The sequence below is a fragment of the Hyperolius riggenbachi genome, chromosome 4 (assembly GCF_040937935.1).
Source record: "Hyperolius riggenbachi isolate aHypRig1 chromosome 4, aHypRig1.pri, whole genome shotgun sequence".
Lineage (NCBI taxonomy): Eukaryota > Metazoa > Chordata > Amphibia > Anura > Hyperoliidae > Hyperolius > Hyperolius riggenbachi.
In genome coordinates, this window is record NC_090649.1 from 214,797,630 (window position 1) to 214,811,040 (window position 13,411).

General features: G+C 39.4%; 1 protein-coding gene across 1 annotated transcript in view; it reads right to left on the reverse strand.

The window, feature by feature from the left end:
* Positions 1–13,411, reverse strand: part of CSMD1 (CUB and Sushi multiple domains 1) — a 2,205,021-nt gene that overhangs the window by 166,443 nt on the left and 2,025,167 nt on the right. Inside the window, 1 exon segment of the mRNA XM_068281348.1 lies at positions 9,921–10,094. Within this exon segment, the coding sequence (XP_068137449.1) occupies positions 9,921–10,094 (174 nt within the window).

The following is a 13,411-nucleotide window of genomic DNA, read 5'->3' on the forward strand; positions in this document are numbered from 1 at the left end:
AATCATATAAGAGACATAAGAATTCTGATTACTTTTGATAATCACTTATATTAGGTGTGCCTGTTGCCTGCTATATTTGCCTTTGAGTTTCTACTATGATCAGTTGAGCCTTATGGAGTACTGGTATATGTTGCCCTTTATAGATATGTACCAAGCTGTATTGCTACGGTACATAATGTTATCTGTATGCACTAGCTCATTCTTTATTAATACCATCTTTACCTTTTGTTGAACTTTGGACTTGAATTAAAATGTCTGTTCCTATTTCTTAATAAAGTTAATTGAATCAAAAAAGATAAGTAAGAAACAGCTTCTAATTGTAAGCAAGGCAAGGTGATGTGAGTAACTCTTACAAAGTTGCAGTACACGCCACAAACAGTTAATCTCTTAATAGTAGGAAGAAATGAACTGAGTTATATGACGTCTGTGTGCTAAGGAAGTAACTCATAAGATCCTTGTAATAAGGAGCTACTGGATGCAGCCTGTCAGAAACCAAACAGATATGGTCCGTTAAAGAGTACCTACATTATAAATTACAGTTTGCTGTAACCACTTCACCTCAAATGGTTTTTCCCCTTAAAAAACAGAGCAATTTTCACCCGTCAGCACTCCTTCCATTCATTTACCTATAACTTTATTACTACTTATCACAACAAAACAATCTATATCCTGCCACTGATTAGGCTTTCTTTGGGGGGTACTTTTTGCTAAGAATTATGTTATTCTAACTCAGTTTTAATGGGAATTATAAGAAAAAAATTGCAAAAATTCATTATTTCTCAGTTTTCGCCCATTATATGTCACGATCGGTGTAACAGAGAGGGTCTGATTACCGGTGAACTGCAGTATGACCGAGAATACAGAATATACCCGATTATTGGTGATCTGCAGTATCACCGATAATCAGATATATATTCTAACCTCTGGACACCTGAGGGATAGGAGTGTTTTGGTGTAACAGTAATACTTTGAGTATTGCACCTTAGGAGAAGGTACAGAAGCAGTAAGGAGTACTGCACAGAAGTAAGTTCCTTCCGTATGCCTATACTCTCCCGGGGAGGAGCTAGGCTGAGGATAGGAAGGACAGAACGTGAGTGACACCAGAGAGAGGGTGTCACTAACAGGTCTGGGAAATGCCTCTAACAGTAAGGCCAGTTCTCGAGGTCGGCAATCCAGGTCGTTAACACACAGACAGATACGGTACAGATTCAGGAGACAGATACGGAATCCAATAGACAGGCAGGGTTTGGCAACGGAGTATCAGAATAGTGGGGTACAGAATCGAAAGGCAAATACAGAGTCCAGAAACGAGCAGAGTTTGGCAACAGGATATCAGAGATAGCAAGGTTCAGAATCAGAGTTCAGCAGGATAGTCAGGCAGGCAGAAGGTCATAACAAATAATACAGTTCAATATTCCTAACGCTAAGGTGTGAGGTCCGTGATCGTCAACACCTTTGGAAACTATGCTAGAACACAGATACAGACAAGGCCTGAGTGCTACCACATAGTGATCGCAACGACAGACAACCAGAGAATGACCAGCACCCAGTATATATACACCTGTGATCTCCAGCACCTCCCTCAAGTGCTGGACCAATGAAAGTTGCTGTGATTGTCAGCTGACCGGCCTGGTCAGCTGACCTTTCTCTGACTGCCATAAAGGTTCTGCCTCTCCGCGCGCACGTGCGTCATTCTGAACCTAGGTGGACTATCAGTCCTAGCCACACCAGTACTGCTTTGCAATGTCTCCGCTGACCCATGCGCGGGGTTGGTCGCACCGCTATCTGCACCGGCGGCTGCCTTCCCACGCTGGGTCAAAGTGTCAGCAACAGAGCCATGCGTGCTAACCGCCGCGTCGGACGCGGCGGTTTTTCCGCGTTCCGCCATGCTCTCCATGGAAATAAAGGTGCATTTTTTCAGTTTTGCGTCTATCCCTAATTACAAGCCCATAATTTATAAACTAATTGTAGTATACAGTTTTTATATACATATTAAAAAAGCTCAGTCCCTAAAGTAATTATTTATGTATTTTTTTTTATTTGTAATTTTTTTTAATTAAGAAAAAAACACTGTAGGGGAGTGTGGGAGGTCAGGGGTTAATTTAAAAAGAAAAAAAAGGTAACTAGGGATTAACTGAAAAAAAAGGGATGTAATATTACCATTTGGCCACAAGATGCCCTCAGTGGTGACTTCAGCTTACCGTACTATTAGTACGGAAACAGAAACACTACGTGGACGTGATTTATGAATGGCAGAGCCATCTGAACAGATGGCTGCGGCCATTCACAGGGGGACTTAGATCAATGAATGGGATTTGTTTTCCCATTCATTGATCTAGCGACTAACGATTGGTGGTAATGAGCGGCGGTACCAAGTGTGGGGGGCACAGCAGGAGTGATGTAGTACCTACTCCCCTGCACAGAGTTGTGGCATTTTGCAGGGGCGTAGTTACTCGTCCCGGCAGAGGGGAAGTGGTTAACCTCTAGGCGACTGCGTCAGGCCGATGGGTGTGACTGTCGCACCAGCCCCAGGACCGCCTAACGATGATCGGCATAAAGTCCTGGAGGTGTGGTTTGCAGCAGCTCCACTCCACCATCAGTCTCCCAGCGGCGATCTAGGAGACTGTTAGACGGCGAAGCCGCCATCTGCTTACACGGTACAACGTTGCAATCTATGGCAGTGCTGTACTGGGGATAGCCGTGTGACACGGCTGTCTCCCTGGGAGACATAATAGTGATCGGCCGTTATAGGCTGATGCCTATGACAGCTGATCATGAGGATTGGCTGGCGGGGGAGGGAGGGTTGAAAAATTTAAAAAAGGCAGAGATTAATTAAAAAATAAATAACAAAAATATTTGCAAAAAATTAAACAAACATCCTGGGCTGGGAGCCATCAAAGCCCATCAAGAGCTCTGTTGGTGGGCAGAAAAGGTGGGGGGGGGGATCACTTGTGTGCTTAGTTGTGCGGCCCTGCAGTGAGCCCTTAAAGCTGCAGTGGCTTAATTTATAAAAATGACCTGGTCTTTAGGGGGGTTTAAGCCGTGGACCTTAAGTGGGTAAGCCTTATTAGTTGCCAAGATATATAAAATTTTACATGATTAAGTGTGATTTTCTCAACCCTAGGGTCCGTATTCCACATATGGTCTTGAAATCCCTGCCCCCAGTGTGAAATTGAGCCATAGGCTTTTTTTTTCTTTCCAAACCATAGGTGCAAAGGATGCTAGGGAATTGATGTCATAACTCAACCCCTCATGCCCATGTGATCTAATCTAGGCAGACCGGCAGACATCTGCAATAAGAATTATTGCAGACAGACATGCTAAAACAGGCTACAGCAGTTTTCCTGTGTCTTCTCTCTCCTACACACTGTGAAAAGAGAAGTAATTTGATCCAGGCAGGCAGACAGCAGGGGAGGGAGTGTCAGGGTAGGGAACCAGGCTGAAGAGTTAGGCACAATGCTTTCAACTTCATGAGGAATAAGTGCTGTGAGTGTGTTCTATCCAATATGATGTACCAGATGTAAACTTTATATGTTCATATAGCTGTACACAGTGCCTAAACTACATATATGTATTGTCATTTAGACCTTTTTTTGGCTGGAGGTGGTCTTTAATAATTTGCTTAAAGTGCAGATGTTCAATGCACAAAACTTTGTGCAGTGCTAATTAATGCATATATATAGGTTTTAAATAGTATTAATTTTGTTCTGTGCATGTCACTCTACTCAAAATTAACAGCAGGTTAGTAATATATTATGTAGTCCACATTTGTTGTGCCAGTTCACAAAACAGCATGATGGGACATTAAATTGTTGTATTTTGTACATTTAGTATAAAACAGAGATAGGTAATAATTGCACGTGTATGCCTTGTTGTTTTTACTGTTATTTGGCATCATCTCTCTTGGTGCTTTTGTATACAAAAATACAAACATGGAGGTTAACGAACATGTGCAGCACACACACACTCACTCACTCACTCACTCACTCACTCACTCACTCACAACAATAATTAAAACCAAAGTAATCTAGCTCTGTAATACAAGGGAGGTAACTGAGCATAAAACATATAGCCCTTAATACTGAAGTATATTGAGACAGGCCATTTCTCAGTGACAAGGACACCTTAAAAATTATTTGAAGTGGTAAGCACTTCAAAAGCATTCTATCTGCATTTCCATATAGATGAAATCCAACAATTGAATGTAAGCAAATATAAAGGAAGCTAAAAATCCAGCAGATAAAAGCATGGAAGCGACCACAAATAGATTTCTGATATGCAGTTCCTTTTGAAACTTTCCCCTCACCAAGCAGAATCAGAATCAAATGTCTAGGAAATAAGCATCTTATCAATGATCTTATGACATGAAATATATGTATTTCCATTAGGGATTAATCAATCCACTTTATAAAGCACTGGCAGCGGTCTGAAAATAGGGAAGTGTTTCCTTGGCTTCCGTTTCTAGTGAAAGGTGATGTACTCTACATGAAGTATAAATAGGTAAAACTAGATACGGCATAATAGAAAAGCATATTTAAACCATAAGATATGCATTTTTCTAGCTTTACAACTGAAACATTGGCCCAGAGTAAGAGCACACTGGTTACACTGCTGAGCGGCGCACAATATGCAGCAACACCTAATATCTTAGTAAAGAGGAATTTTTAATTCACTATGCTGCAGATTTTGAAGCTCACAAGGGTGAAGTTTTTTTGTGCTATAAAAGTTCAACCTAAGCATTTACCTCTACTGTAGAATATCATCATGCTTTGCTTTATTTATGTCTTTATTTATATAGCTGAATATCTTTAAATGTTGCTTTTATTAAGTAATAAACTTTTAAAGTTTTCTTTAGATGGGGACTTATATGTAAAATGTACATACCTGGGGCTTCCTCCAGCCCCCTCCAGGCTTATCACTCTAACACCATAATCCTACATCTCCTTGTTTGCCTGCAACTGGCCCCAGTAAGTCGTCCAGTCGGGCCAGTCTGCACAGTCCAGCCGAGCATGCTCCCCTGTCTCGCTCCCGTTGCCTGGAGTGGTCTGCAGTAGTACTGCCCAAAGCCTAGAACGCCCCGGCGATGAGAGCGAAACAGGGGAGCACCTGCAGCCGGGCCACGCATGTGCAATTGGCCGGCGACCGTAGGACGTTCTGTGGCCAATTGTGGACAAACAAAGAGGGGGAGGAGGATGGTGTGAGCGATAAGCCTGTACCCAGGTTTGTATATTTTATATATAAGTCCTTATCTCAGGTTTCCTTTAATGAATTGCTACCCAATGCACAGAGTTTTTACATTTTCCTTGCTTCTGCATAGGTTTCCTGTCACATCCCAAAGACATACAGGTAGGTTGATTGGCTTAGATTGCAATAGGAACATACATGACACAGTGGGCTGGATCCATATCACTTTTTCTCCTAAGATTCTCTATATAGATGATATTACATAAATTAGGAAGGATGACAATATTAACAGCTACAACAGCAACTTATAATAATGCCAAAAACAAATTTGAAAATTATTAACACCAATTTGCTGTGTTGCCCTCAAAAGAACCTACCCATGATATTGTAAATGGCATGATGTGTAGCACCAGTTAAAGAGTTACTATAGCAAATGTTTCTTAAGTATACCAGTGCATTTCTGCATACAGAGAAGTATCACTAGGTTGCATAGTTGCCTACAATAAAGAAAAGACATGTGCCCAATGCCCATCAAAATCAACCTCACAAATCATCTCCCTGGATCAAGGCTTCATCTTGCTACATGTAGCAATCATACCTGGAAATTTCTTTCAAAACTAAGAAAACAGTCTATTTTTACTTGATTTTCTTTGCTGTTTGTTCATCCTCCCCTTTTGGGGGGTTTGAAAGAAAAACATAACATCTGAATAAAAATATTTGGAGCTTAAGTTAAGAAAAAATCCAGTCCAATTAGAAAGAAAGTATAACATTTGCTATAACGACTTCCTGCAGTATGATACATTTTAACCACTCTCACTGTTCAAAACCTCTTTCTACATGAATGGCAAAATCTCCTTTTTTTCCATGCATAGATCAAGTCTTCTAGGGATAAGAGGCTCACCTGCTAAGCTTTATATTTACCTTTAAGTGTGAGACTTACTGAGACGAGAAGCATCTTCGGTACCAATACTTAACTGGGTCTTCCTTAAGCCCCCTTAAGGCCGCTGGTCCCTCACCACTTTACTACTCAGGTTAACTTTAAATGCCATAAAAACATGTTAAGCGTACCACCACTCAGTTGTGGTTGCTTTTTTGCGTTTTTTTTTTCAAGCTAAATAGCCCAAGTTTGTCCAACCTCTCTTACCATCTAAGTAAGACCTTCTATTCCTTTTAGCTGCCTGTTGTTGTACGTGTTATAGAATGTCAATGTCCTTCCTTATTGTGTGGTGCCTAAAACTATACCATGCTCCAGATGTGGCCTCAAAGTGATTTATACAGAGAGAGTAGTGTACTAGCATCTCATGATTTTACTTTTTGTTTCATGCATTCCAGAATTTTAATTTGCTTTAGCTGCTACTGCTTGCCATTGAATACAGTTGCATGAATTGTTATCAACCAGTATTCGCAAGTCCTTCTCCTAGTCTGATGTTCTTAGTTATATGCTGTTTATTTTACATGGTGCTCTGCCATTGGCCCGCCCAAGGTGCATGACATTTGAAAGTTTTGCACCCAGACATTTTTTTTAACCACTCAATATGCATAAATTTTACATCACTCTCTGTTTAAACTGCAAGATACAGTTACCTGCAGTGGTGTCCACTAGAACGCTGACCCCATAATTTACACTGAAGTGTATTGAAATATGTACTGCACTATATCACATCACAGTTCAACACACCACACTAATGGGATTTATTATAGGCATTATTCAATGCATGTGTATATTGGATACCCTGTGTGAACGAGCCCTTAAGGTTTTGTCCAGACAATATTCACAGGTTCTCCCCTCCCTCCATGCAGAGTTCAGTGCAGGAAATGCCCGTCTGTATAACTCAAGCTACCAGCACCAGCGGTGGCACTCCTGTGTCCAGCAGCGTGCCTTACTTCTCTGTGTCTTCAGGGTCCTCATTTGATGACCTCATCAAGCGAGGACCCTGAAAACACAGAGAAATATATTATGCTGCTGGACACAGGAGAGACACTGCCGCTGAAGAGAGGGTGAGTTATATAGATAGATGCTTTCTGTGGCCAAACTCTTCTTGGAGGGATGGAGGGGAGAACTGGACCCATCGGACGGAGAGAAGGGGGCACAGTCTAGCCATATTCATACCATAAGACATGCTGATATTACCTCCCTCCACCTCCCTCCACATACACCATCCTTTTTTTTAAAGAAAAAGTAAATCTTGTGGTGAAAAAATAGGTACTTTCCCAAGTTCTAAATTTGCATTCACTACTTCACAAAAGTTGAAAATACTGTTCAGAAAAGACCTGTATTTAATAAACCCATGCTGATAACCACAAACAAAATTATTCTCTGATATATAATTTTGTATGGCATACATACTGCCAATGTTAAACTTCCAGGCCTATAGTTTCCTGGTTCTGCTTTTGTTTTCCTTTCTTGAAGTTGGGGAAAACCTAAGCTGTAGGTCAGTCATAAGGACCTGACCCATGGTACCATCATTTATAGTAAAGATTATACTGTTCTTGAGGAAACCTTTGTCAAATATGCCACTGGGAGAGCTCAATTACTTGGAGCTGGGAAAAAAGGGCGCAGGCAGCTAGTGGACAAAAAGGGCGCCGCCATTCACTCCCATAATAAATAACGTTTAATGGGCGCAGAGCAGGAAAAAAGGGCGCCGGAGCTAAATAAAGTTTACAAACGGCGCCCGGAGCTGTTTAATGATTTATAACTGAGCTTGTGTTCATTTACGTTTATAAAATGCACCCGTGCCGAATAACGTTTATGAAAATACTAAATATATTTATCTTATTTAAATAATTAAAACATTATTTAAAGTTTTATCCCTTACTGTTTTTAAAACATTATTCACAAAACAAAGCGATCAGTACGTAATGTAAATTGGAATATATTTTTTTATTTAAAGTTTTATCCCTTACTGTTTTTAGAACATTATTCACAAAATAAAGCGATCAGTACGTAATGTAAATTGGAATATATTTTTTGCATCCATAATTAGTAAAACATTATTATCCACATAATAAAGGGGGGTCTTAGGTTTAGGCACCACCAGGGGGGGTCTTAGGTTTAGGCACTAACAGGGGGGTCTTAGGTTTAGGCTCACCAGGGGGGTCTTAGGTTTAGGCACTAACAGGGGGGTCTTAGGTTTAGGCACCACCAGGGGGGTCTTAGGTTTAGGCACTAACAGGGGGGTCTTAGGTTTAGGCACCAACAGGGGGGTCTTAGGTTTAGGCACTAACAGGGGGGTCTTAGGTTTAGGCACCACCAGGGGGGTTTTAGGTTTAGGCACCACCAGGGGGGTCTTAGGTTTAGGCACCACCAGGGGGGTCTTAGGTTTAGGCACCACCAGGGGGGTCTTAGGTTTAGGCACCAACAGGGGGGTCTTAGGTTTAGGCACCAACACGGGGGTCTTAGGTTTAGGCACCAACAGGGGGGTCTAGGGGTTAGGGGTAGGTACAGGGAGGGTTACTTAGGCACCAACAGGGTGGGTCTTAGGTTTAGGCACCAACAGGGGGGTCTTAGGTTTAGGCATCAACAGGGGGGTCTAGGGGTTAGGGATAGGTACAGGGAGGGTTCTGTGTAAGAGTAGGCTTAGGTATAGTTTTAGTAAAATTTTAGTAATAATTACTAATGTTTTACAACACTTATTACGAACGTACTTATATTTATATCATCGTTATAAAGAATATTTTCAGATTTTATTATAAGAACAAACCATAAATGAAGGTTATTCACAATAATATACAATTATAACAATTAAACATATATTATTGTTTTTTTAATAAAAGTAATTATAAGTTTAACTTTAGAAATAGGGAAGATTAACGTTTTCACAATTTCCGATTTTATAAACATTCTTTAATGATTTATAATTTTGTTAAACTTTATTTGTAAACAAAATATAGCACACTATTTTTATAAACCCTATTAATGATTAATTATTATTTAGAGTTTACACCCCGCGCCCTTTTTGTCCAGGCGCCCTTTTTGTACGTACGCCAATTACTTATAGGACTGAATGATAAGCTTGCCTATTAATACCGGTCTGGTAGTGTCACTGCTGTCCAACATACTGTGGCCCATATGCAATTCCCATATGCAATTCACTTTTTCTCCTGAGTTTTCTCGGGAGAATAGTTTCACACCTTGTCATAAAATACCTTTGAAACCACTGGTAAGCAAAACAAATACTCAAACTAATTGTGATAGTACTTTTTTCATCAAGTTTTGAATACTTTTTTAATTGTAAATTGCTGAAAAGTTATTTTTAAAGAGAATATGAAAATTATCTCTTAGGCAATAAATCAGAAAAAAATGTAATTGCATATGGGCCACAGAGCGTTTTTTGGTGATTTGAGTTCTGCGGAGAGCATGTACCAGGCAGATGCTCTTCTTCTTTACTAGAAACAAATTGTATTTTTGGCTACCAGGCAAACTAGGGGTCTGCGCTTAAAATGGCTGCTTTGCTTTTCCTACGTCACCTCACCTTGGATATTTTGGTCTCTACAGTATACAGACTGCATTTTTTCTCACATGTGATCTATTTATGATTTGATCAGGGAAACAAAATTGAAAACATACATGCACTTCTAGAAATAGTTACATTTAAGTAGCAACATGGGAGTATTTTGTGAGAAAATGTAGAATAGACATAGAAGAAATAAACCAAATGACAGAAGAAGCCAGTGAATGTTTAATTCACTGGAGTGTATTAGTCATAAAGATATATATTTTTAAAGATGAACCTTACCTCGACAATTAGGCAGAGGATTGCTCCACAGTCCATTACTTCGGCATTGTGCTTGAGAGGAACCCTGGAGAACATAGCCTAAGTTACAAGTGAAATTAACTACGTCATTTAAATTAAATTCACTTCCATTGGTAATTCCATGAACAGGATTTCCAGGATGACCACAAGTTATAGCTGAAACAAAGAAGGATAATAAAGAGTATTTCAAATTCTTATTGGTCACAGTGTTTCATTAAAATGTTTACATTTTGAGAAATAATAAAGCTTTTCATATTGGCGTTCGGTTCTACACCTGCTACTCGACCATCTGCTCATGCCAAGTTTGTGGAGTGCACTTTGATTGCAGGCAGAGAACACCTTTGGTGTCCGTATCTCAGTAGTTAGCATTACACAGGAGCAATTTTATTAGAAGGAGCCAGTTTGGCATTCTGATAAAGGGCACCTGTACATGGCCTTGCCTGGTGGCTGTGCACATCCCAAACAGCTATTATTATTATTGATTTATAAAGCGCCAACATATTCCGTGGTGCTGCATGAGTATCATGAGGTTAAACGGACCATTAGTACTGCTGGTGTGTTTCTATGATATCAATCATTTGCTTTTGCTTTATCTGCAACCCCACTTTGGGGCCATAACTTTGCTTGCTTGTTTAACTTCAGAAATCCTTGCTCTGCCCTTGGGTTGCTAGCCTGTGTTTCTGGTGTTTCTGCCTCTATAGAAATCTATGATGTGTGTGTGTGTGTGTGTGTGTGTGTGTGTGTGTGTGTGTGTGTGTGTGTGTGTGTGTGTGTGTGTGTGTGTCAGCATCGTTGTTGCAGCCTTTTTTTAGATGCACTCCTTGCAGTTTTAGATTTTGTCCTTTATATTTACCAGTAAATCTACATTTTGTACACTGGGCTAGACAATAATTTTTCTTAAAGGTCTAGCAACATGTTTTTGAGCCGGGTACACCTGATAGTTTGTTTGGTGTCAATTGTCAGATTATAAACACTCCCTTTACATTCCCATTTATGTACTTATTATCCTGTTAAGTTTGATTTTTCCCCCACTGCCTGCAGAAAAAGAGAAGTGTTTTACTCTGACAAAAAATAACTTCAAGATAATTTCAAAAACATAAGTAAAATAAATGAATCAACCAAAATAAGTCTTTATAATCAATCCACAAACTATGATATTTTCAAAAGTATGAGGTGCATTTAGCACACTGGCTTTGTAGTCTAAAATAGTAACATTGCAGTGCACTCCCTGCATACATCAGTGTTACCAACATTTAGTGTATCTACACAGGGAGAACAGGAATTATTGTGCATTCACAAAAAGACTGAAATTCACACCTGTTAGCTTTCTGAAATTATATAAACTATTACATCTATAGCATTAAGCAGAAAGCATGCTGGCTTACAGAAATAACATTAACAAACATGCATTGAAAATAAGTTTAAACATTGTGAGAATGTGAATAGCTTTGGCAAAACTACAAGACTAAATGGGATGCCACCGTTCTATCATGTTTAGTCTGATATAGAATGTGGGGATGACTGAATGGAGTATTAAGAGGATTACTGGACAATAAATGAGTGCACCATTAATGTTTATTTTACACTAAATACAAGCAGTTATTGATAGATGTTAAAAAGTGTGTGTGTGTGTGTGTGTGTGTGTGTGTGTGTGTGTGTGTGTGTGTGTGTGTGTGTGTGTGTGTGTGTGTGTGTGTGTGTGTGTGTGTGTGTGTGTGTGTGTGTGTGTGTTGGTGTAAGTGTGCGTGTGTCTATGTGTCTGTGTGTGAGTGTGTGTGTGTGTGTGAGTGTGTGAGTGTGTGTGTGTGTGTGTGTCTACGTGTGTGAGTGTGTGTGTGTTTGCGTGTGTGCACGTGCGTGTATGTTTATGGATGCACAAAAGCTATCTCCGTGCAAGCCATTTCTGCAAGAAAAATATGTTTTTTACTGATCAAAGGCAAAGCATATGCTCTGTTTCTCCACCGCTTACTGTGCAGTTCCAGGCTTGGTAAAGTTTCAAACTGGTGCAGAGCAAATGGAGCATTTGAAAAGAGTCCTACAGGAGACAGATTCCTTCTGTGTGTGTGTGAAAACTATTATTCTTTATGTAACTATATAATGAATGCACTGTACCTATGCGTGAATTACCCATATGCTGGGGTGATTTTATATCCAGCCACTGAACCGATCCGTCCCAGGAGTTCTCAATTAATTAAAGCCTACAATAGCAGTATGACCCAAATGAAAATTCGCTCAGGTCTAATTTTGTTAGTTTAGGTGCTGCCTATCCTTGTGGGTATAATAAATGCAACACAGAAGGTTCCTGATGTTTAGCCTTCAAGAGCATAACAACATTTTTTACACTAATTAATGTGTGGTTGCTTCGTTAATTAATGAATGTTACGTACAGCAATTACTATGAATGATTTGACGGTGCAGTAAAATAAAACTGTCTGCTGACATGGTTAGGTCTGTATTTCACAAGATTCCAGTGTCACATCATGTCATCTTTTCTCCTTGGCTACCCCAGAAAATAGCGCAATCAGGAAATTGCATCCACATTTCCCATGTAGCTCATACAGATGTATATATGCAATCTTATTCAATCAGGTTCAGTGAACTTTACACCCTTCTGAAATTATATCGATATGTTACTAGTTTGAATCTTAAATCTGAAAAGGAAAATGCTGAAGTATAGAATGGCAAAAGGTGCGCACAAATACTAATTGAGTTCTCTTTTCAAACAGCTAAAGATAAAAGCAGAATCTTGCAGTTTGATGCAGTCAAAGATTAAGTGCAGAAAGTAAAAAGCACAGAAGTGTAAATAAAGTTGCTTCTTTTGAAGTTCAACAAAGAGTTTTCAAAATATGAACTATTATAAGTGCTATTGCCAATATATAAGTGATGCCCTGTAGGAAATGTTATTAATATCTACTATCCCCCCCCCCCCCCCCAAAAAAAAAGTATGGATAGTAAATGATCATCGGTTAGTCACCAATTTGTAAAAATGAACAAACTAAATTGTACACTATGGCCCATATGCAATTTACGTTTTCCCCTGAGTTTTCTCCCTGGTGATATTTTCACAACTTGTCATAAAATGACTTTTAAGCCAACAGCAAGCAAGAAAATACTCAAAACAAATTTGATAGTACATTTTCACCAACTTTTGGGTCCTTTTTTAATTGTAAAATTCTGAAAATTTAGTTTGAAGAGTAAATGAAAGTTATCTCCTAGGAGATAACTCAGGCGAAAAAATTAATTGCATATGGGCCTATATATGGAACATTCAGAACAGAGCTCATGTACTGTATACAGTAGTTCACAGTGTTCATGTATTAAATTGTTATTTTGATTGTAAAAAGTATGACAAGTTTAGGTCAGAGTTGGTACTCTCTAGCATTCCAAATTGGAATATCCACTTCTGTTCTATTTTATAAAGTTCTTTTTCAATATCTCCACCATGAAAAGGTATCTGTTGCTTAGCAATCTCT